Source organism: Brachycentrus maculatus, unplaced genomic scaffold (assembly GCF_059751285.1).
Source record: "Brachycentrus maculatus isolate JH-2025_06_01 unplaced genomic scaffold, ASM5975128v1 h1tg000342l, whole genome shotgun sequence".
Classification (NCBI taxonomy): domain Eukaryota; kingdom Metazoa; phylum Arthropoda; class Insecta; order Trichoptera; family Brachycentridae; genus Brachycentrus; species Brachycentrus maculatus.
The window spans coordinates 225001-241018 of NW_028281091.1; the positions used below are offsets into that span (position 1 = coordinate 225001).

The 16018-nt window shown below is 43.0% G+C and overlaps 1 protein-coding gene across 1 annotated transcript in view; it reads left to right on the forward strand.

Moving 5' to 3' along the window:
* Positions 1-193: 193 nt before the first annotated feature.
* The window catches only part of mahj (LisH and WD40 domain-containing protein mahjong), a 32979-nt gene continuing 17154 nt past the window's right edge, over positions 194-16018 (forward strand). The window contains exons 1-12 of the mRNA XM_088269219.1: positions 194-533; positions 5354-5504; positions 6409-6546; positions 7687-7811; positions 8381-8559; positions 9217-9381; positions 10198-10323; positions 11277-11362; positions 12688-12855; positions 13359-13829; positions 14667-14827; positions 15450-15672. Coding sequence (XP_088125345.1) covers positions 436-533; positions 5354-5504; positions 6409-6546; positions 7687-7811; positions 8381-8559; positions 9217-9381; positions 10198-10323; positions 11277-11362; positions 12688-12855; positions 13359-13829; positions 14667-14827; positions 15450-15672 — 2091 coding nt within the window. The 5' untranslated portion in view covers positions 194-435. The remainder of the gene's footprint in view (positions 534-5353; positions 5505-6408; positions 6547-7686; positions 7812-8380; positions 8560-9216; positions 9382-10197; positions 10324-11276; positions 11363-12687; positions 12856-13358; positions 13830-14666; positions 14828-15449; positions 15673-16018) is intronic.

Consider the following 16018-nt stretch of genomic DNA (forward strand, 5'->3'; position numbering starts at 1 on the left):
TTTTATTATAAAATAAAAATCTACAATACGCTCGCAAGATTGAACGTCATTTTAAAAAATGCACAAAAATATAAATATTTATCGCTTTCGTGCATTTTGAAATGACAATTTGATAATTTTGTTACAAAAATCAAAAAATCACCGACAATATTGACAACCGTTAATAAGATTTGGAACGGCGAAAAAAAATGGCGTTTCGCTTGAGTTTTCTGCTTCTGACAAGCGTGCAGTGCATTTTCCCTCTGTCCGTTGCATTATTGATTTTAATTGATTAATCGACGCGTTTGAACCCAAACTAGTGTCTAAAATAATTTGTTTCTGCATATTTTTGTGATATTTGGTGCGAAAAACAGCTTTAAACCACGCGAATCGCGAGAAAGACGCTTCGAGGCTTTGAGGTTAGGTCGGTGGTTGTGGGTATATGACATCGCTGAAATGGATTTGCAGCCTTCTCAGGAGGTGACAGATCTGTTGAAGCAATGGGAAGACCAACACTCGGCCCCCAATTATGACCCGATCCCTTCACTAACAAGGTAAAAGGCTTTTTAACTCGTTTCCGAAGGTATTTTTTTTCACTTGTCAAAAACAGCTTTGTCTTGCTTTAAAAGAAGGTAAATTTGTATTATGTAAACGGCTTTCCCTTGTTAATTTATTCGGCGCGGTGTATTCTAACCCCGAAACATATTGTACCTACGAATTATAAGGTTATTAATTTTTAAACGAATTTTTCTCTACGCAGGGGGCGGTCTATATTTATATCTCAGGTTTGACCGTATTGAAGTTGTGAAAATATAACACTAGCAACTCGTGTGTGTATATATCGCTCACTCCTTTCAAAAACGTCTTAAATCAAAAATCGACAATTTTCAGTTGTGCATGTTTTTGGAATGCCCAGAAAATGTTCTATATCCCAGCAAAAGCGGCATATTTTTAACTTAATATTTACCCGCTACAGGGCAGAAAGTGTTGTTTTTGCATTTTGAAGAAAATGCATTGTTTAATTATTTTTTTAAAATAAACTAAATATTTTTTAAATCGGTAAAAAACCGTCAGGTTTTACTTAAAAAGATCTGTTGCACAATAAAAAGTTCAATAAGTGGCTTGATATTTATTTTTAATACATTGTATCATATTTTTAAACTTTAAAAACATTCTCCTGAAATCTCAAGTTTTTTGATTTATGACGTTCTTAAAGGAGTGAGCAATAAATATATATATACATATATATACATATATACATATATACAAATATATACATATATACAAATATATATATATATATATATATATATATATATATATATATATATATATATATATATATATATATATATATGTATATATATATATATATATATATATATATATATATATATATATATATATATATATATATATATATATATATATATATATGTATATATATATATATATATATATATATATATATATATATATATATATTAAATAATGGATTACACTATATTTCTCATTACAGTATCTACTCAATGAATTAGGGCCACGCAGAATTTCGCGCAATTTCTCAATTCAAACAGGAATAACTCAGAGAAAACCTTGAATAAAACAACATTGAATTTTATTTACACAAGAACACTTTATTACGCTTAAATTATGCATATATTTTCATATAAATATAGTTAGTATTTATTATTTCCACCTTTGGCAGAAATAACTGCCTCAATTCTTTTTGGCATACTTAAAATGCACTGTTTTATCGTGTTTTTTATTTCTTCGTCTTCTGACCTAATTTTTTGAATTTTTTTTTTAGACAGTCTACTGTCGGATTTGGGAATGAGTATACCTTATTTTTTAACATGCTCCATACGTTTTCTATAGGATTAAGGTCCGGAGAATTTCCAGGCCAGGGGAGCAAAGGCAGATTTTTGTTAGACAAAATTTTTATTATTGATTTAGCCCGGTGGCAAGGTGCCCCATCCTGCATGAAGGTGTATGGACCTTCTGTTGGGTCGAGTGTATGGTAGAAGGGCAATAAAATTCGTTCGAGGACCTGCTTATAGGAATTTTGGTTCATTGTTCCTTCCACGAAAAACAACGGCCCAGGTAAATTGTTAATAATACATGACCATATCATTGTTGCAGGGGGGTGTTTGATAACTTTAACCACACAGGCCTCATTGTAACGTTCCATTGGTGTTCTCCTGACGAATCGACGGCTCTCTGTCACGGCTTCTAACCGGCACTCATCACTAAAGATGACCTGAAAAATAATGAAAATTTAAGTTTAATTCAAATATATAAGTTTATTGACTAAAATGATATGTTGAAAATTCAATTTAAATAAATACCTTTTTCCAATCATCTACCGAGTAATTTCGATGTAGCCTGGCCCATTTTAATCGATCCGCTTTCATTCGTGGTGTCAATTTTGGTACTTTTACAGGGCGCCTGCATTTCAGATTTACTTCGTAAAGACGTCGCCTCAGTGTTGATACCGATATATTTATACCCTCTTCTTCCAATTTTATTTTTAATGTTTTTGCTGATGCACTTCGGTTTTCTAAGGCACTTTGAACGATTTTTTGATCAGTCCTCGGTGTTGTTTTTCTAATCTTACGACAGTTCTTTCGCTGATTGCTGGTGGCGGGTGACTGATTTTTTATTGATTTTGAAATTTTGTCCACTGTTTGACGAGAAACGTTTTCTTTTTTTGAAATTTCTCTATTAGATAGTATTCCTAATTTCAGTAGCACTATAACACTAGACTTTTTTTCCTCAGAAATGTCTTTACTTTTTCCCATTTTGTCCTTTTCCAAAAAAACACTTGTGTTTACAAAAAAAAATTATACTTTATGAACTAAAATTAAAAATTAAGTTTTTTTCACAAGACACGATAACTATATAACCTCTCTGAACAAAACAACAATCAGAACTCAAGAAACTTCACTAATAAATGAGATAGGGCTTTTTTTTGAACTTTCAACTATCTGTCTACCTGTGCTAATTAGGGACCTTTCTCAGAAAAAGGGTTTAAAATTTTGTAAACGCTTAAATAATCCAGGTATATTTTACATATTATTGAAGGTAATATACATGATATTAGATGTCAATAAAAAACTTAAAGTATTTATGTAAAATAAATGTAATAATCCAAAAGATTTCAGAGTATTCAAAAAAATAATGGGTGGCCCTAATTCATTGAGTAGATACTGTATATAGTGTTTTGTGCAATTCATGGTTCGACAGATGAAAACACTCGAAAAAAACTGAATATATTTTTCAAACATTTATATAGGGTATGAAAAGCTTCTTTCACTCCCCATAGATGTCTCTAGTGAAATTCTAGTCAATTCAATCAATATGTTTCGAATTTGAGTAATACACATTTATAGAACTTCCAAGAATTTGAGTAGTGTGGTTGTCATGGGTAGAATTGGTGAAAAAAACATGTGTAAAGTGTTGGCTTGAACCAGCCTACGGCGGTCATAAGCCCCGTAAATGCCCAGACTCCCATATTCTGCTTCACCTATGTTGATTTGTCAATTTTTTTATTTATAAAGGTTTTTTTTAAAGAAGTCCCTCTCCAAGCACAAGAGCACAGTCTCTTTAATGGAGAGGCACAGCGAATCGAAATATCAAAGTTCTCCATATGTATAAATGATTCAAATGTATTATGTTATAAATAAAAAAGTTAATATATTATTTTTGACATCTCATCAAAGATGAAGAAGAATATGGAAGTCTGGGCATTTACGGGGCTGACGACCGTCATAGGCTGGTTTAAGTGAGCACTTTACACACGTGTAACATTCACCAATTCTACCCATTATTGACAACCACACTACACAAATTCTTGGAAGTTCTATATATATGAACCAATTTAGAAACCTTGTTCTTGAATCACTAGAACTTCACTAGAGACATCTATTGGTGAGATGTAAAGAAATATATTAAATAAAAAAAATATTTTTGACATTTCATCAAAGATGAAGAAGAATATGGAAGTCTGGGCATTTACGGGGCTGAAAATACTATGAAAATAACTCCCGTAATTGGAGATAATCTAGATTTTGTTAACAAGTATTTGGACACACTCAAAATGTTGTAAATAAAAAAATAATAAAAAAATAAGTTTGATCTTCAAACTGGCAATATCGTTTCTACAGTCTGTCAATTTGACAGTTGACAGTTCATTTGTAGTCGGTATGTTTTGCCATTTCACCATGGGTAGACTGAATGACCATTATGCGCGTCGTCTGTTCGGTAAATGGGCCGAAAACAATATACAGCTTGATCCTCTTTTTCAACGCAAAATTTTGCACGATCGGGTATGTCAAATACTTGAAAGTGGCCGGGTCATGTGGTGAAGTCCTGGTTCCAGCTCTAATGTATGAAAGTGAAACATGGAGTTGGCAAAAGGAGGATGAGAGTAGACTGAATGCAGTCGAAATGCCATTTCTCAGAAGAATGTGCGACAAAACGATGTATGATTGATGTTCGAATAGTGAAATAAGGAAGGAATGCAAAGCTGAGATAAGCATTATCCATAAAATTAAAATGGTTTGGACATGAGGAACGAATGAGCGAGGAAAGAACGGTAAAACAAATTTATGAGGCGAATGTAATTGGGAAAAGAAGCAGAGGAAGACCGAGAAAAACATGGCACGATCAGGTATGCCAAATACTTAAAAGTGGTCAGGCTAGGAGTCTAAATAATCGGCGGGTATGTATGAGGAGATGCATGAACGTGGAAGAGGCGAAGAACGATTGCAAAGACAGTTGTGTGGCATTGTATTCTCTCTGCCTACCCCTGCGGAGAAGCGGCGTGATGGTTAGTTAGTTAGTCACTAATAAAAATTATTAAAAATCCCTTCCCCAAGACTATTTTCCTCTTATACGGCTGTGAAACATGGCACCTTACAAGGGCCCAGAGCAGCCGTGTACTAAGCGCCGAGAATAGGTGTCTGCGGAGAATTTTAGGCGTGCGGTGGTTCGACTTTGTGAGGAATGAAGAGATAAGGCGTAGGACGCAGCAAATCTTGGTCACAACTGTCGTCAAGAAAAGGCGATTCAGTCGGCTTGGCCATGTACTCCGCATGCCTCCCGACAGCCGCCATCAAGCTCGCCTCCTTTACAAGGACCACTGCTGACAATTCGTCGGCAGTTCTCGTCAGAACTTCGGGACGCAGATCTGACTTGGGAGGATGCGAGGGAGCTGGCGGCCGACAGAAAAGCCTGGAGACAGTTTGTGGACTCCATATGCTCCACTTAGGGAGCGGATATGGTTTAATAATCCCCAAGACTAAATTGACTAAATGCTCCGATTTCGATACTGTGGACATTCCTCGAAGTTTAATGATGCGGTGTGTTTCAGACTGGCGGAGATCATCGAGGCGGAGACAGAGAACTTCATGAAGAAGGACCCGGATCCCTTCGATGAGCGGCATCCATCGCGGACGGACCCGACCTGCGCCCTCGGCCACGCACTCAAAGTCATGTTCAAGAAGGACAACTTCATGACAAAGGTGACTATCCAAACTTCCTGACTCTATCACAACTATCCCTACAGACTGTCGGGGTCAGCTCTCCTCCTCCTCAGGCTGTAGGTCCTTCTATCATCTCCTTTCCGTCTCCAGAAAATATACTTCCCGGATGTACACAACCATTTACCCACAACGAAGGTTTGATAGTCCCGAGACAGCCCTGAATATTTAAACTGTTTATTGTGACTGCAGACAGTTGGTAGAATTCCATATTGAATTGTTGGGTAATATATACAAAATAAAACAGGGTTTTTGGATTGAATTCTACATTTGTTTATGTATATATTAATACGTGACGTGTTTCGTCTTCTCAGGACATTATCAAACACTTAGGATAATGTTTCACAATGTCCTGAGAAGACGAAATGCGTCACGTATTAATATATACATAAATAAATGTAGAATTCAATCCAAAAAACCGTGTTTTATTTGAGATATATTACCCAACTATTTAAACTGTGTGTTTTCTGAGTAAGCGGCAGCTCAAACGCCACACGGTGTATATATTTGGCAAGGTTTCATAATATCCTTTATATCTACTAGACAAAAATATAGAAATCTTCTAGTACACAGCCATGATACACGATTTACCCACAACGAAGGTTTGATAGTCCCAAGACAGCCCTGAATATTTAAACTGTGTGTTTTCTGAGTAAGCGGCAGCTCAAACGCCACACGGTGTATATATTTGGCAAGGTTTCATAATATCCTTTATATCTAGTAGACAAAAATATAGAAATCTTCTAGTACACAACCGTGACAAACCGCAATTTTTGTTTTATGATTCACAATTCTATATTTTTATGCAGCTTATAATTTGACCAGTTCTTTTATTGCTTCTAAAGCATTGATTGGCTAATGTTATTGAATTTCGATGCCCTTTCAGCTGGTGAACGATTACGTCCGCGATTCCTACTACAGCCGCCTCAACATCAGCGGACGCGATGTCCGGAAACTCAACATCGCCGCCTGCCGACTGACGCTTGACCTCATGCCCGGATTGGAGATGTCCGTCGTCTTCCAGGTGAGTCTAGCTCCTGGTCATGCTGATATCAGGTCCGCCCCAGTCGGCCGTCACCTGAGAGGCCCTTTTCTAATTCCTCCCTGACTTCTCTTGTTACTTCCCGCGATGGAACAGTACCATCGGCCCATCTCCTCTGGGACTGGTCTATTCCTCTCTTCATGACCCATGATCTCCACCTCCCATGGTCTCCACCCATGGTAAATGCGCTGAATGTAGAGATACCTCAGAAACTTCTTTTGGACTTTCTTTACCATAAGAGAGTTCTTTTTTTCTTTCTTGTTGCATCACTTTCATATCCCTTGTTAATTATCTACCAAAGTGATATATTTGGGTTTTAACTAACTAACTAACTAACTAACCATCACGCCGCTTCTCCGCAGGGGTAGGCATAGAGAATACAGCGCCACACCACTCTGTCCTTGCAAACATTCTTCGCCTCTTCCACGTTCACGCGTCTCCTCATACATACCCGCCGATTGTTACGACTCCTAACCTGACCGCTTTCAAGTATTTGGCATACCTAATCGTGCCATGTTTTTCTCGGTCTTCCTCTGCTTCTTTTCCCAATAACATTCGCCTCAAAAATATATTTTACCGTTCTTTCCTCACTCGTTCGTCCTACATGTCCGAACCATCTCAACACACCTTTCTTAATTTTATCGATAATGCTTATCTCAGCTTTCTTATTTCACTATTCGCACATCTATCATACATCGTTTTGTCGCACATTCTTCTGAGAGATCGCATTTCGACTGCATTCAGTCTACTTTCATCCTTCGTTTGCCAACTCCGTGTTTCGCTTCCATACATTAGAGTTGGAACCAGGACTCTGTGTTATGCGCTTTATGTATTAAATTAGCTGTGGCATGGACTAGTTATTCTTTCCGACGTTTGTCTTACGGCTGAGGGAACCATGCGAAACCTCGGCTGGATAGAGTTAAGCTGCTAAAAACCAGTCTTTATTCATGTTCATCGGGATTTGGAGGCCAGCTCCGTTCATATGGGCAAAGGTTGGAGTCTGCTTCAATCCAGGGGGAGTCAAAGTGGGCTGAAAGAAATGGCATTTTAGTTGAGACATTTTATAAGACAGTACTTGACTTCATGTGTTCCCAAATCGTCAAGTATGGATTCCGTTTCCAGGATAACGAGGGTCTGATCCACCGACTGTACTCCTGGGCGGAGCACTCCGTAGAGCCGCTGCAGACGTACGCCACCGGACTGCTCGCGGCCGCCATGGAAGTCCAGGACATCGCCTCACAGTTCAGGTATATCCTCGGAACATTCACACGGTATTCACCTTTTCTGGTTTGCATTTTTCTAGGTCTATTAAAATTTGGACGCACTAACAATATTGTGATAAGTGAATATTGTCCACCTCTGTAGTGTAATGGTCAGCACGCTCGGCTACCGTTCTAGAGGTCCCGGGTTCGATTCCCAGGGGAAGACAAATAAATACAAGCGATTTTTTCACTCTGATATTTATTCAATATTACCCTGGACTGGTACCTGAAGCGGAGGGCTGATCGATAAATCTTAGAGTGTGAAATCACTCATATTTATTTTCACCCCCCCCCTGAGAATCGAACCCGGACCTTCTGGTTCGATAAACTCGCTGATCACTACACTACGGAGGTGGAAAAAATTGAACCATCACAATATTGTTAGTGTGTCCAAATTTTAGCACATATTTTCTGGAATTCCCTCTACTTATTAGATACAGTTGTTTATGTCAAGGTTTGTTAGTCCATTTCATGTTTCACTAGAGCTATGTTTTGTTAGCCCCATGTTCCGCTAGCCCCATGTTCTATTGGCCTCATGTTCCGCTCGCCCCCAGGGAGCAGAACGCGCGCCTCGTGCCGCTGATGCTGCAGCGCCTGCACACGCTGCGCAAGAAGTGCCAGACGGAGCACCCGTCGCAGCCGGCCGCGGCGCAGCAGGCCACCCGCCACTTTGCCCGCTTCGCGCCCGCCGTCCCGCTCTACCCCGCCAACGAGGAGGGCACCAGAAAGAGACGTAAGACCGCCACTTGTCGCTACAGATGAATTTTTCTTGCCCTCACATATGTTTGTGTTTTATCAATTTTATCATATTTGAAAGAAATAACATGAATTAAATATCACATGCGAAGCAGAAAGTGCTTCATTTTTTTTATGCGAAATTGCTTTGACCCCATACGACTAATTAAGGGTTAAACATTATGACTAACTAACTGACTGACCATCACGCCGCTCCCTCGCAGGGATAGGCAGAGAGAACAGAACGCCACACCGATCTGTCTTTTCAAACAAACAGTTTTTGCCCCTTTCACTTTCACAATTAATTTAAAAAAAACCTTATACGCACCCCAATGGTGCATAGGGCACTGTGTCTTATAAACGCTGTGTTATCATGATCGTTTTACTTATGAAGGAAAGGTGATCAGCCCTCCGCTTCAGGTACCAGTCCATGGTAATATTGAATAAATATTACAGTGAAAAAATCACTTATATTTATTTTTACCCCCCTTGGGAATCGAACCCGGGACCTCCAGAACGGTAGCCGAGCGTGCTGACCATTACATTACGGAGGCGGACAAATTTCACTTTCACAATACCTTCATTAAACTCATCAGAAAAATGGAATTATCGAATTGGGGCCAATTGTGATTAACCGCTCCGGCCCTGCTTCCAGTGCGTTTCGACGGCGGCGGGACCACTAGCGACGAGGACCCGGGGGGGACGCCCTCCAAGCTGGCCGCCGTGGGCTCCGAGAACGGCATCAAGCCCCTCCCGGCCCGGGACCACTCGCCCAAGCCCTCCATGTCCAGCGACAACAGCATCAATGCCAATGTCACCAGTGAGTATTGTTTCTTGGCAGCGAGTGTTTTTGCCTAGAATTTTCACTCATGAAGTACATGAAATTATAGTAACTTTAAATATAAAGAGTTGATCCCCTCACGAGTAGGCATAGGCTGTGAAACTTATAAAGTTGAAGCCTGAGTGGGGACATGATAAACGGTGTTGCATAAGCCGTAGCTAGATTTCAGAGTAACTTCAACGTCGGGTAATTCAAAAAAAAAAAATAGTATTGCTTGGCAGATTTTTTTCTTTTTACTCGTAGTCGGCACGCAGTCTGTGCTAGGTTGGATAGTGACAGCGTGCGTTTGGGACACAGTGTGTGTCAGCTTGTGTAGTGCTAATAGGAGCAGAAGAAGACTTGGCATGATGTGCTTGAAATACCCGAATAGTCAGGCTTTTGGCACACAGTCTGCTAGCTTGGATAGTGCTGATTGTGCGTTTCGCATACAATCTGTGGCTGCTTGGATAGTTCTGGGCGTGCGTTTGGCACACGTCTGTGCCAGCAAACCATCTCAACACACCTTTCTTAATTTTATCGATAATGCTTATCTCAGCTTTGCATTCCTTCCTTATTTCACTTTTCGCACATCTATCATACATCGTTTTGTCGCACATTCTTCTGAGAGATCGCATTTCGACTGCATTCAGTCTACTTTCATTCTTCTTTTGCCAACTCCATGTTTCACTTCCATACATTAGGGTTGGAACCAGGACATCAATATATATTAGTAGCATTTGATTTTTACATTTTACATTGTCAACAACTCATATGTATCATAATGAATATTTGATTTTTCTAATGTCTCTCACTCAGGCCCTCTGGCCGAAGGTATGATGTCTCCTCCCCGGGGGATCCCGCTGCTGCCGACGGCCAAGGCGCCCCCTCCACCCGACACGGCGAGCAACAGTTCCTGGGCCGAAATGGAGACCTACGTCATCGGTAAGTGCGATTCCTCCCTGGTGAGCGCCTGATTCACCCCTGGACGGCAGGTTATTCAGCCATGACTGTCTATCTCTCTCATGCCTGAACAGCTGGCCATTCAGGAGTAAGCATCTCCTTCATGCCTAAACAGCTAGTCATATGCCATGAGCATCTCTCTCACACCTCAACTGCTAGCCATATATCATGAGCATTTCCCTAACGCCTGGACGGCAGGCCATTCAGGCATGATCATCTATCTCTCTCGTGCCTGAACAGCAGGCCATTCTCTGTAACCTTCTCCTTCACACTTCAACAGCTAGTCATATGTCACAAGCATCTCCCTCACGCCTAGACGGCAGATCATTCCCCGTGATCTCCGTCACCAATAAATGTCGGGCCCCCATAAATGTTTGCCATAGAACCCCCCCCCCCCATGACTAGATGTATTGCCAGGTACGGGTAAATCTGTAAATCTGTGGTTGTCAATAAGGGGTAGAATGTTACACGTGTGTAAAGTGATCACTTAAACCAGCCTATGACGGTCGTCAGCCCCGTAAATGCCCAGACCTCCATTTTCTTCTTCATCTTTGATGAGATGTCAAAAAATTATATGAAATCCATAAAGTCCCTTTTTTGCGCCCATAGCAAATACTGGCAAATCCATAAAGGCCCATTTTTAGCGCCCATACTAAATACTGGCAAATCCATTAAGGCCCATTTTTTGCACCCATACCAATTATGTACTGGCAAATCCATTAAGGCCCATTTTTTGCGCCCATACCAAATACTGGCGAATCTATAAAGGCCCACTTTTTGCGCCCATACCAAATACTGGCAAATCCATAAAGGCCCATTTTTTTTGTCCCCGTACCGGATATGGAAAATCTGTTTAACGCGCAGTAGTTTTATTTTATAAAACTTATAATATGTTACATTACTTTCGTTAAAGTTTGTGTGTTTATTTTTTTCAGGCAATATCCAAATTCATCCTCCGACAGACGCTACGAGACAGATGCTCATCTTGCGGTACCTCACGCCCATGGGGGAATACCAGGAGGTGAGGAACTTCATGGGATGTATGGGATATGGAAGTATGCAAGGAGACAGGGCATTCAATTCAGTTGTAGCAAATACAAGCCAAAATGGCAGTGAATGGCTGAGTCAACCCTAGTGTATGGGAGTGTAGCGTGGAGTAGGATGAAAGTAGACTGAATGCAGTCGGGATGCCATCTCTCAGTGCGGCAAGACCATGTATGGTAGATGTTCCAATGGTGATATAAGGAAAGGGTGCAAGGCTGAGATGAGCACTATCCAGCAAACTAAGGAAGGCGGCTTGGGATGGTTTGGGAAGGATGAGAGTAGACTGGATGCAGTCGGGATGCCATCTCTCAGTGCGGCAAGACCATGTATGGTAGATGTTCCAATGGTTCCAATGGTAGATGTTCCAATGGCTGATATAAGGAAAGGGTGCAAGGCTGAGATGAGCACTATCCAGCAAACTAAGGAAAGCGGCTTGGGATGGTTTGGGAAGGATGAGAGTAGACTGGATGCAGTCGGGATGCCATCTCTCAGTGCGGCAAGACCATGTATGGTAGATGTTCCAATGGTGATATAAGGAAAGGGTGCAAGGCTGAGATGAGCACTATCCAGCAAACTAAGGAAGGCGGCTTGGGATGGTTTGGGAAGGATGAGAGTAGACTGGATGCAGTCGGGATGCCATCTCTCAGTGCGGCAAGACCATGTATGGTAGATGTTCCAATGGTTCCAATGGTAGATGTTCCAATGGCTGATATAAGGAAAGGGTGCAAGGCTGAGATGAGCACTATCCAGCAAACTAAGGAAAGCGGCTTGGGATGGTTTGGGAAGGATGAGAGTAGACTGGATGCAGTCGGGATGCCATCTCTCAGTGCGGCAAGACCATGTATGGTAGATGTTCCAATGGTGATATAAGGAAAGGGTGCAAGGCTGAGATGAGCACTATCCAGCAAACTAAGGATGGCGGCTTGGGATGGTTTGGGCACGTGGAACCAATGAATGAAGAAAGTATGGTAAAACAAATTTATGAGGCGAATGTATTTGGAAATACGCCATCTAGGTCATGCTTTGGAATCATGTTATCTGTCTGCAGCACCCATGAATTCTCTGGCCTTCCTCTAGATGCCTTTCTATGGCGATTGCCTGGTTCACAATATGATCAGGGTCTCTGCGCCCTATGTGGCCATACCACCTCCAATTGCCTTTCCCCTACCTTACTATGGATGCCTGTTACAGCCAGGCTCCCACGAATACGTCAACTCTTTATTTCATCTCTAAGGGACACTCCAGCTGACCATAGCTAACTATATTAAATCAATTTTTAAAATGTTTGTCTTTCTGTTGCAGTTCCTCAGTCACGTGTTTGCGGAGAACGCTCTGGAGCTGATCCTCGCCTACGTGAACCTCCGGGAGTCCAGGGACTCCAGGCTGGCCTTCGAGGCGCTCAAGTACCTGGCCGCCCTGCTCTGCCACAAGAAGTTCTCCATAGAGTTCATCAACTTCAACGGCTTGCAGGTTTCCTTATCATTATTTCAACTTCTTACGCAACGATTACATACATAGACAGATGCTCACAAAGTCACATTCTTACATATACAGATATTCACATAGACAGGTTCTTGCATATACAGATGCTCATAAAGAAGGGTGCTCGTATCACACGCTATGCGAGTGTATGTTTACATAGACTATTATTCGCGTAGACAAACAGTCATATAGTCAGATGTTCACATAGACAGATGCTCACATAGGCAGATGCTTACATGGGCAAATTCTCTCATTGAAGGATAGTCACACAGATGCTTACAAAACATATGGTCTCATAGACAGATAGATGCTTACATAGACAGATACTCTCGTAGACAGATACTCACGTAGACAGATACTCACATAGACGGACACTCACTCAGCCAGACGCTCACATAGACAGATGCTTACATAGACGGACACTCACTCAGCCAGACGCTCACATATACAGACTGCTCACATGGTCACGTAAATGGTCACTCGCATTGCAGAGGTTCCTGGAGGTGCCGCGGCCGAGCGTGGCGGCCACGGGCGTGTCCATCTGCATGTACTACCTGGCGTACTGCGAGGAGGCCATGGAGCGCGTGTGTCTGCTGCCGCGCCGCGTGCTGTCCGACCTGGTCAGCTACGCGCTCTGGCTGCTGGAGTGCTCGCACGACTCGGGTCGCTGCCACGCGACCATGTTCTTCGGCTTCTCCTTCCACTTCCGCGTGGTGCTGGAGGAGTTCGACGCGCAGGACGGCCTGCGCAAGCTCTACAACGTCATCTCCACGCTGCCCATCCTGTCGGTGGAGGACGACGTGCGGCTGTCGGAGGACGAGTCCTGCGCCGCGCGCCAGATCGTGCGCCACGTGTGCGTCGCGCTCAAGCGCTACCTGGAGAGCCACCTGCACCACCGCGCGGGCGCCCTCCGGCGGCAGGGCCGGCCCGGGGAGATGCAGGCCGAGCCGCCCGCCTACAAGGTACCACACTACGCCCGCTAGACTCTCATCCTTCACTCGGTATACTAATCACAAGTTACCCAATTCCCATCTGTACAGCACCTAGTCATTCATCCTTCACTTTGTGTAATGCTACTCGACTCCCGGGATCCTACTAGACTCTCGTTCATCCTTCGCTCAGTATACTAATTACAAGTGAATCACAAAATGATAAATCAGATGCGATTTTCTAGGGCACTGCGTCATATAAATACAGTGTTATCTTGATCGTTTACACATGAAGGAAAGGTGATCAGCCCTCCGCTTCAAGTACCAGTCCAGGGTAATATTGAATAAATATTACAGTGAAAAAAATCACTTGTATTTATTTTACCCCCCTTGGGAATCGAACCCGGGACCTCCAGAACGGTAGCCGAGCGTGCTGACCATTACACTACGGAGGCGGGCAAATATATATATAAAAGTTTTAAACAGACCTATTTTATACTGTCCTCCTCCGTAGCGTAATGATCAGCATGCTCCGCTACCATACTGGAGGTCCCGAGTTCGATTCTTAAGGGGGCGTGACTATTAAAATAAATATTTAAGTCATGTTTCACTCTAATATTTATTCAATATTACCCTGGACTGGTACCTGAAGCGGAGGGCTGATCACCTTTCCTTCATGTGTTGACGATCAAGATAATACTGGGTTTATATGATGCAGTGCCCTATGCACCATTGGGGTGTGTATAAGGGTTTGAAGAAAAAGATCTATATCCATACTAATATTTTTGAGTGAAATGCATCGCGGGCAATTTGGGTCAATGTCCGCCCCTGCGTTGCGCCTCGTTACTGAACGCCCCCCGTCCGATGCAGGCCTGCAAGTCCACCCCCGAGGAAATACAGGAGCAGATCGAGCGGCTGCAGGCGGCCGCCTGGACCCGCTGGGCGCCCTGCGACCAGCTGCTGCGGCTCGGCGGCGTCACGCTGCTCCTCCAGATCATCGCCTTCTCGTACGAGTGGAATTTCAACGGGAGGTGAGTGGTCTTAGTCCCGACTCTTGCGGGCATTAAGGAGTCATTGCAGTGCCGCATTAGGTGATTTCTCGGGTCACTCCAGTGGCCTACACGCTTGCGGATTGCAGTACCGAATCTGTTTTGAAAAGTCCAGGCTAGGCTGCCATGTTGGAGGTCCCGGGTTCGATTCCCAAAGAGGGACAAAATAAATATGTATTACTGATTTTTCAGTCTAATATTTATTTAATAGGACCCTGGACTGGCACCTGAAGCGGAAGGCTGATCACCTTTCCTTCGCGTATTCAACGATCAAGATAACACCGCTTCTATACGATGCAGTGCCCTATGCAATGGTGGGTACGGACAAGGGTTAGAGGAAGAAGAATTTTTAAATCCGACTTTGAAGTGAAAAATAGCCAAGATGCGAAAGGGTCCCTAGTTTTCCATTTAATGGGGTCTTCTTCTTCTTCTTTTTGATGGCTTTTCACCCATCTTGGGTGTTATAGCCAGTGTCGAGTTGTTTTTTATTTACACTTTTTACATTTGACTTTCAAGTGTTAGTTCAAGTGTATCTAATGGGGCCCTTACATCGGCTATGATGAACAGCCAATAACCTGTGGCTGACGGGAGTGTGTCGTTGCAGGGCGGAGACGGTGCGGTCGGCGCTGGACGTGATCTCGGCGTGCTGCGTGGCGCCGCGCACGCTGCTGACGCTGTGCGAGGGCGTGGAGATGCCGGACGAGGCGCAGACGGTGGGCACCAACATCGTGCTGGGCGCCGCCGAGGGCGAGATCGTGCAGGACGCCGAGGTGCAGAAGGCCGCGCTCAAGGTGCTCGTCAACTGCGTCTGCGCGCCCGCGCACCGGGTGAGTCTATCCATCACAGACCGAGTGAGTCTTGCGGTCTTCATTCTCCATCTATCACAGACTGGACAAGTGTTGCGATCTTCCATCTCTATCTATTAAGTACCGACTGAGTCTTGCGCTCTTACATCTCTGTCTATTAGAGACCGAGTGAGTTTATATTTAGAAGAGACCATTTTATAAGTCAAGAAATGGCGATTCAGTTGGCTTGGCCACGTACTCCGCATGCCTCCCGAGAGCCGCCGGCGAGCTTGCCTCTTTTACAAGGCATCAGGTTCCCGACCACTGCTGACAATTCGTCGGCAGTTCTCGTCGGAACTTCGGGACGCGGATCTGACTTGGGAGGACG